Source organism: Apis florea, unplaced genomic scaffold (assembly GCF_048593485.1).
Source record: "Apis florea isolate Af1SG1 unplaced genomic scaffold, ASM4859348v1 contig_2_pilon, whole genome shotgun sequence".
Classification (NCBI taxonomy): Eukaryota; Metazoa; Arthropoda; class Insecta; order Hymenoptera; family Apidae; genus Apis; species Apis florea.
Window position 1 is genome coordinate 106,106 of NW_028256688.1, and position 9,440 is coordinate 115,545.

Here is a 9,440-nt window from a genome sequence, read left to right on the forward strand (position 1 = left end):
ACTTTAACATTTAATTTATAATATATTTAAATTTGAAATTATTTTTTTAAAAATATTAGTATCAGCATACATTATGATATTCTTTCATGACTAATCTTCATTTTTCTTGCCACTCCCTTATATATTTTATTCAAGGAATGGAAATTAAATTTTCATTTCACAAATGAAAGAGAGCTACGTACCATCAGCTAAAAGTATAAAACCATTTGAACTTGTTTTGTTTCTTTTTATACTAAAATAGTATAATCAAATTAGATCCGCGATGTGCCATACCAATGTCTGTCAGCACTTTAATACGTGCAAAGTAGATTTCAGAATATCAAAGTATTCGTATACCTACTTTTGTAAAAATGTTTACTATTATTACCATTACTCTACATGATCTGAAACTAATACGCAAAACGAACAAATAGCAATTATAAGATAAAAATGAAGACAGAAATATTCTAAACAATCCAAAGTTCTTCTCCTCATCGACAATTTTAAGATTCTTGAAAGAAGATCTACCAGCAACAACCTAATATATACTGATCTGTAAAAAAAATAAAACAAAAATAAATTCTAAAACTCTTCTTTCCCTTAAATCGTTTTAAATTGATATCAAGATTAACAAATAGAGTGAAGAATAAAAAAGAAAGAAATAAAGAAATTTTAAACCGGTGTTATTATTCGAGAATGTGACTATAGGATGCTCAACCAGACAAACATGTCGAATTGCCTACTTCCGGAACACGAATGTCGCTGTAACCGAGTCGATGAGGTCCCCAAGGGCACAAAGGACTGTTCCCAGAAAGGAAAACTCGAGGCCATGTCCCCGCCCTCTAAATCGCGACTTTCGACGGATAACTGGCACGAATCCAACGGAAGCGTTTGCTCGATTCGCGCAACCGGAGGTGCTACGTGGCTTAGATTTACACGCAGTTCCGTCTAGCGATGCAACCGGCCATAAATAAGCCACCGAGCAACAAAAATTGTATTTATAACGAGGAACGATGATATACGATGCTTAAACTCCAAAAGTTTTGGAGCATGAGTAATTTTGTTATCTTCGAAATTTATGAAACGAGCTTTTATTATTTATTTCTTATGTTTATTATTTATACATCTACTTTAATAAATGATGGAATCTCGTGCAAAACGTGATAATCGATCGGATTTTTATCTGTGCAAAATAATAGTCCTCAACATGGAAAAGATTTGTAAAAATTATTTATGAAGATAATTATCTCACTTAAAGAAGTTCATTAAAGAAATTTGGAATGAAGTATCACGGAAACACATGTTATAAGAAAATTTAAAAAATAAAGAAAAAAAATGAGGAATTTTTATGATTTTTCTCTTTGCAAAATTCCAATTATTTTAAAACAATTATTCATTGATCATTCCTTTTGAAACATCTAATTAAAATATCATATAATATAACTCTTCATTTTATTGAAATTGAAAAGCTTATAATTTCCTTTCTCTTTTTTCTTTATATTTTTCTTATAACAGAAACTTGTAAAAAAAAAACTCTTTTTAACGGATTACCTTTAAGAGAGATAATAATTTCATTAACGAATAAATTAATAAGTAACGACACGTACAATATCCCCTAAAATAAAACTGATTCCTTGGTATTGAAAAAGAAGAACAAAGTACATGCTTTCTTGATTTCCGAAAGTTAGTGTAATCACTGGTTCACGACAATGAAAGACAGAAAAAGATCTCCCCCCTTTAATGAGCGCGTTTCAACGCTAAATGGCGTTGCTCGTGAAAAGCGATGTTTTGCATTTAAAACACGCCCGAATGGGACGAGACGTGAAGAGGGTAGTATTTCGAGAAATCGTAATAAAGAAATTCTTCCCGAGCTATTCCACGACTCTTCTTTTTATCTGAGAACTTCCACTACCCCCATCGTCTTACGACTTGGGGAACGTAGACACCGGAGTACAGGGAGACTTTTTAAGTGGCTCGAGATAATCTCAAAGAATCTACCTACAAATTCGCATGTCGTGGTCTCGTCGAAATATATTGTCACATTAATACAATGCCCCTTTTCTTTCTCTTTCTCTCTTTCTTTCTTTTTTTTTTGTTCGTATAAGAAAGAATATATCAAATATAATTTTTCATATTGCAAATTATCGTGATTTAATTCTTTAGAAAAAAATCACTTATGCCCTGATTATATGAAAAAGTGGATAAAACTTGAGATTATATCTCTTGATTATAGATTTGAGATAAAATGAAATTATGAAAATTGCTCGTGAAAACGAGTATAGATCTACGATCATAAATATTAAAGTATTAATCGATTCAGATTATCGAGAAAATTATTTATCAATTCTTTTTTATGCAGGATTCTTATTTATTTATAAAATAATTATTCCAGATGCAGCAAAAATCTGTAAAAATTATTTAAAATTATTTGAAGAAATTATAACAACTAAAAAATAAATATTTAAAAATAGAATTTAAATAATTCTAAAGTATATATGAATTATATATGTATATAAAATTATTAAAATTTCTATGGAAATCATGTCGTACGATTGTGTACATTATATAAAGATATAATTTGAAAATACGTAATATCTTAATATATATTATAATAATCAAAAGTTACCTTAATGGAATTAATAATTATATATTGATTCCTAATTAACGAGACAAAACTTGAAAAAAAAAAAAAAAGTATGTCTAATATTTGATCCATATCATAAGTCTCCTCTAATCCAAATCTAAAAAAAGAGAATTATTCAAGTTTTAATATTAATGTTATTAAATATACAATTTCAAGTTTGAAAAAGTTTCAAAGTTAACTATATAACTATGATATTGTATGGTATTATAGTGGTATTTTAATTTCTAAGAGTCTAATGTTATTTTCGATATAAGATCATTGAGAACATTGACATAGATTCGTCTTGTCGTATTTAAAGATACATTGACGTACATAATTTCGTATCTTAAATGACGCTGGTGGGCGTAGAATGCTAAATGTTCACAAGATCAAGATGGTTTTAGATATATCTATATTTAATATATTAACATTTTTTTCTTTTTTGTTTTTTTTCGTTCACTTAAAATCATATATATATATACATTAAAATTTCTTAAAATTTTCAAAAATATATTATTACCTGTTTTTTACGACGTAATACATGGACTATTCAATATATCCGGAAGAAATAAAGCCTCTTGAATGAACATTCTATCCTATCATCCAAAGATATTTTAACACATGTGATTATAATAGTAACGTCACCTTAATTTTTAACTTAATAAGTTTCAACACCAATTTTAAAAACTAAAAAAAAGAAAGAGTTTGAAATGTATGATATTATTTTAATGTGGAAAATTATAAAATAATTATAGTTGCTCTCTATGGCATCCATGTTTCGTTACGTATAGTCACGTGACTTTATGAAACAATATGATTGGTGAAATTTTGAGATTCAAAAATACTGAATATTTCTTATTTTCTAAATTAAATTTCTATTATTACATGAAGAATGTTAATTGATTAAATTTTTTTACAAAATAAAAAATAAATTAAAACTATTAAAAATTAGAATAACAATATGTATTTATTTCTTTATTCGATAAAAAAAATAAAAAAATCCGTAAATTTCTAGTAATAAAAAACTAACATAAAATTCTCTATTGTCAGAAATATACTATATGTAGCTCCGATGACTTTAATCGCAAACAATGGCAAAACAATGATTATTCTGAATGAAAAATGCTGCTTGTATCGTCATACCCGTTCTTCTATATTTTTATTAACGATAATATTTTCATATCGTTTCAATTATAATAATAGAATAATAATAAACTATAGAGTTATTTTATAGAATTATATTTAAAAATATAGTTATTTTATATTTAAAAATATAATAAAGAACTTTAAAAATTGATTTTTTTGAAAATAAAATCTTATTTAAAACATTTTTATTCTTTTTTTAAATATAAAGAATTAAATCCTATTCAATAATGTTATTCTTTATTCTTATTCTTTATTTCATATAAATAAAAACAAAATCTTATTACACAATTAAATTAATTTTGGTGAAATTTTATAAGTCACTAGCTATAAATTACTAATAAATTATTGAATTATTAAATTAATAAATTAGTAAATTTATAAATATGCAAAAATATTTATACATATTATATATAATATAATATATGTTAAATATATTTATATATTTAAATAATCAACTGAAATGTAAGTAAATATAAAATTTCAAAAATATATAACCTTATTTCATTATATGATCAATCATTATAATATATAATTGAAACGATTTTAATTCATAAAAGTAGTAAAAAAGTTCAAAAAATTTCAATATTAATAAGAATTTATAAATTTTGGGATATTTCGTATGATCAAAAATTTGTAATATTAACATTTAGTAACAATGTTATCGAACGTGAACAATAACGGTCAATCCACGTTGCAAAGTGGGCGCGTGCGGTGAAAGCTCGCAATGCCGTATGTACGTGCCAGTGACGCCATGTAACGATAGATTTATAATTAAAGAAAATTCATGGTGACAGCATATATGATATGGTTGATATGATTTCTATCTGTATCATTTCTGCACGCCAAGAAATAGATTTAACAGAATATTGTCGAAGTTAATCGCATCTATAACGGTACATACCTAAACCGAACGAATGAACAACAAATCGAAAAGGATACATTTATTAGCTGTCTTACTTTCATTCTTGTCATTACTTGTTCCCATTTTCACGGTTCACTGCGAAATCACTCAATGACAATAATGCTCAATGATCGTGAGTGGAAAATAAGCTAGATTTGATAGAAGAAAAGTAACTATATTAATAATAAATAATGTAAAACTATTGATACTTGACTATAGCTATGATAAAATGATAATAATTATTATTTTATTCCTGTGAATATTTACGATTTTAAAATAATTAAACACGATTATAATAATTCCCATTTATGAAATATTATAAATCCATTAAGATAGAATAAACACATTTAAATATTTAGATTATGTGCTGTTTACATAAAAAAAAAATCAATCGAATATATTATTTTATAATATATTCGATAATATATATAAATCAAATAATAAACCTTGTATTTATATATTTATAGTTAAAAAAAAAAAAATTATAGAAGAATGTTAATATATTTTAGAATATATAGTCATGTAATATCAGAAATTGAATTGCATCAATCATAAAAAAATATTTTTTTCTTTTTGCTTATTACAAAAACTAACGAGATTGAAATATTGAAACTAAAAATTATTATAAAATTTAAAATTGTTCATTATATTATGTATTATCTCTTTGTAAAAGCTATTTTGTAAATATTTTTGATATCTATTACATACTATTTGCAGTTTTTAAAAGAATTCTTTTAATTATGAAACAAATATTATTTAGATTAAAAAATAATTTAAATAATATAACGTAGGAGCTTAAGAAACTATTATTAATTTATTAAAAAGAATAATTCTTTTGAATATTTAGAAATTAGCAACAATGTGTAGCCAAAGGTCAATGGCGTTCGTTTGTTTATTATGGTGAGCACTTCAATAGATATATCTATAGGTATGTCAAACAGCACACACGGGTATTAGAATAAACTCTTAACGCAAAAAATTCAAATTAATTTCTTTCACATACCTGTCTTATAGCAGGATTTTTGGCGTTCTTCGAGTAATCCGCGTTCAATGGAATATTCAATTAATCATATAGCACATTTTAACACACGCCGGGACGCACTATGCACAGAAAGAGTCAACGAATGCACCACGAGCAGACTGACAGTTACCACGGGTTGTTCATTATTGGAAAATCTGTCTTGCAGGCTGCTCTTGCGCAGCCGGCGCGATACTACTGACTTCCTCCCCTCTACAAGTCGACGCCATTTGTACCAACCTTCTTTCCCTTTCATAACCGTATCGAAAAAAAATGGAACCCTGACTTTATATATATTAAATTCGATATTTATTAATAATATGCAAAATTGAATTTAAATTAAAACTTTGATATATCTATTAATTTATATTTTGATTAATATTTATGAAATTTGATAATAAACTCTAATTAAACAAATTTATATAATTTTTCTATAAGAATCATTATTGTTAATATTTTTTGATTGTATATATATATATATATATTTCTTTTTATACTTATTATATAAAATAATTTACTAAGAAAAAAAACATTTATTTATAAATATATTAAAATATTAAATTTTTTTAATAATAATTGTCATTATAAATATTATAAAAGTAAATTAAATATTTTTAAATTTAAAAAAATAATAAATTTATAAGCATAAAATTTATAAAAACGCTGGGATAATTAAAGTCTAAAATCTATAATATAGTAATTCCATCTAGAAAGTGAATAGTCTGTGGAAACAGACAACCTCACGGAGGTTGGCTGAATTTTCGCAAAGTGAATTTCACTTGATTATTAGATATTATTTTCTTCATCTTAGCTTCGGGTAATGAAAGATTTATACTATAATTAAGACGCATATTCTAAAGTGATTTAGTTTGAAGCATATTATTGGGTGTTAATTTGGTATTCTTTAGAAAAATATACAGCGTTTCACAAAAATAAGATATCATGGCGGTACCCACTACCGGTGTAGGTAAGTATTTTATATCTGTTTTTTACAGGCTAAAAATGCAAATAACAAACAGGTTTCATATTATTTAAAAATTAAAGAATTCAAATTAAAGAATCATGTATAAAATACCATTATGAAAATTGTACCTCTAAAATCTTGATAAAATAGAACAGTAGACATATAATGTAGAAAGATATCACCGCACAGTAAATGTATATAAAACTAATTAATAGTACATCGGGGTTTTTGAAAATATCATTATTATTTTATTTTTTTCATATAAATAAAATTATATATGTTATAAGAAATATTTGAAAATATTAAGGAAAAGATTACGTGGTGCCAAAATTATAGACTCATAACCTATACTTATGTTTTAGTGATTTTAATTAATAATATTTTATTGGTAGCTTTATAAAAAATAATTTCAATTTTATGTTTTTAGTTGTGCCTCGAAACTTTCGTTTATTAGAGGAATTAGAACAAGGTCAAAAAGGTGTAGGTGATGGTACAATCAGTTGGGGCTTAGAAAACGATGATGACATGACTCTCACACATTGGACTGGAATGATAATTGGACCACCTAGAGTAATTTTTTTTAAATTTTTATAAAATTCTATTTGATATATTAATTTAAAATTTAAATTCTTATGAATTGTGTATAAATATTTGTTTATAATATTATTATGTTAAATATAAATTTGTATTGTAAAAATTATAATAATAATAATAGCAAATCAAAATTAATTATATTAAAAAAGTAAATGGATTTATCATTATTAATAAGAAAAATAATATTAAATATATATAGATATTATTAATTAAATATATTATTAAATATATTATAGCTATATATTATATAATTTTAGACACCATATGAAAATAGAATGTATAGTTTGAAAATTGATTGTGGTCAAAGATATCCAGATGATGCACCCAATGTAAGATTTTTAAGCAGGATCAACATGAATTGTATTAACAGTACTACTGGTGCAGTAAGTATTTTTTTTTTAATTTCAATAATATAAAAAAAAAAAAATTTAATGTATTAAATTTTATAGGTTGATAACCGCAGTGTACCAGTGCTTGCAAAGTGGCAACGAGAATACACAATTAAGACAGTTCTTCAAGAACTTCGTCGTTTAATGACATTGAAGGAAAATATGAAATTATCTCAGCCTCCAGAGGGTAGCACTTTTTAGCCTAACCACATATAAACATAACATCTCTTCCTTTCTGCAATAGCATGGGGTGAGATTCATGAAGGTACCAAATATTAAATCGGTACCAAGTAAAGACATATACTAAGAAATAACATCTGTATAAAAAAAAAGAAAAAAGAAAGGAAATGATGACTATAAAAGTTGATTCAGTGTTTTCAATTTACTAAAATATTTACTTACAAAATTCATAAATCATTTATTATTACTTACTATTTCTTAAACTTATAGCACATTTCATATATATATATATATACACACATATATATACATATATATGTAAAACTATTTTAGTTTTAATATTTTATTTTAAAAACATGCACACATATTTAATTTAAGAAAATGCTGTTTCAGCTTTTTAAGTTAATACGATCTAAAATAAAATATTTTGATTCTTAAAACTGGAAACACAGACTGTGTAATAAAAGTAATAATCAATAAGAATAACTTATGCCTTCAAAGTTTTTTAAGTAAAACAAAATAGCCTGAATAACATTTCAGTTTGAGCATAAGTGCCATTTCATGATTTGTGGAGGTGTCTCAGTAATTATTATTGTAGACAATTCTAAATTTTAATAATTTATATTTCTGTGTGCTCATTTTTACCAAGTCTTATTTTACTTTTTCTCTGTTAATTGTTATTCAAATATTAGCAAATAGCAGGTTGTTGAGATCAATATTTGATGTAATAATGTGCCTTTTTGTGCAAGTAGCATAAAAATGAGCATATATTGAGCATATTTGGTTGAGACATCATCCAAGAACGGCCTCTTATTCTATAGAGAAAAGTGTTTCTTAACTGATAAACAATTTATGTTATAATTAAAACATATAAAATAATTTGATTTATAATAATATGTGGATAATGGTATAGTATTTTGCATCAGTGTATGAAGACATTTACATCAATATATGAAGCATTAGATTAAAAATATTTAATTTCTCTCTTCCATTCCATTATTTATATATTAGAAATATTTTAAGTTTTCTTGGTCATTATAATGCAGATATATAATACACATATATTATTTACTCTTTGATCAAAGCTTCATAATTGATGTATTTATAAAATCATACCTAATTTTTAATAAAAATCCAAAGTACCATAAATATGTTTCTAATCATTAGAGAATCAGGTTTGAATGCTAGTGCAGTTCTATTATAATTGCTACAAACTATACCGTTCCCATGAAGTTGTATACAGAGCGGAAAAAAAGTTTTCCATAATTATGTTACATTTTAGAAAAAGAAATATAATCATAAATTATTTCAAACATAATATAATTTTTTGAAATTTTATTATCCAAATTATATAGTAATGTCTATCCTTAATTAAAGTAAATCCAAACCAAAGTACCAGATTTTTAACACAAGTTCACATTTATTGAATAATATTATAAAATTCTCAACTACCTGAAACATTATACATACCTTTTCATCAGCTTTGCATTTTAGTATTACACTATAAATGATGTAATAGTGTAATCTAATTCATACTAATGAAATATTAAGTAATATCATTTTATGTTGATGAAATCATGCTTAAGAATAAACAAATTTCTTTAGAAATTATTTAAAATCAATTTTTTTATTCCTTACATTCAGGA

The 9,440-nt window shown here is 24.7% G+C and overlaps 2 protein-coding genes and 1 long non-coding RNA gene across 4 annotated transcripts in view; 1 reads left to right on the top strand and 2 right to left on the bottom strand.

The window, feature by feature from the left end:
• The window catches only part of Src64B (Tyrosine-protein kinase Src64B), a 67,968-nt gene extending 62,094 nt beyond the window's left edge, over positions 1-5,874 (bottom strand). For both annotated transcript variants that reach the window (XM_003691550.4, XM_012483537.3), the window contains exon 1: positions 5,653-5,874. The gene's annotated coding sequence lies outside the window, so the exon portion shown is untranslated. The remainder of the gene's footprint in view (positions 1-5,652) is intronic.
• Positions 2,327-4,739, bottom strand: LOC147657659 (uncharacterized). Its single transcript, XR_015292004.1, has 4 exons — positions 4,650-4,739; positions 3,123-3,198; positions 2,606-2,720; positions 2,327-2,384 (listed from the first exon to the last, which is right to left on the bottom strand). It is a non-coding gene; the product is annotated as an uncharacterized LOC147657659 (long non-coding RNA).
• Positions 5,875-6,362: 488 nt separating the features above from the next.
• On the top strand, positions 6,363-9,112 carry Uev1A (Ubiquitin-conjugating enzyme variant 1A). The gene is made up of 4 exons (XM_003691540.4): positions 6,363-6,634; positions 7,059-7,201; positions 7,483-7,608; positions 7,675-9,112. Exons 1-4 carry the CDS (start codon positions 6,610-6,612, stop codon positions 7,813-7,815), a joined length of 435 nt encoding a protein of 144 aa, XP_003691588.1. The 5' UTR covers positions 6,363-6,609; the 3' UTR covers positions 7,816-9,112.
• Positions 9,113-9,440: the final 328 nt, after the last annotated feature.

Bases quoted from the DNA above. Each gene is read 5' to 3' on its own strand.
- Uev1A (XM_003691540.4), top strand. From the start codon at position 6,610: ATGGCGGTACCCACTACCGGTGTAG. The intron at 7,202-7,482 runs GTAATTTTTTTT...ATATAATTTTAG, and splicing joins TGATAATTGGACCACCTAGA to ACACCATATGAAAATAGAAT. The intron at 7,609-7,674 runs GTAAGTATTTTT...TAAATTTTATAG, and splicing joins TTAACAGTACTACTGGTGCA to GTTGATAACCGCAGTGTACC.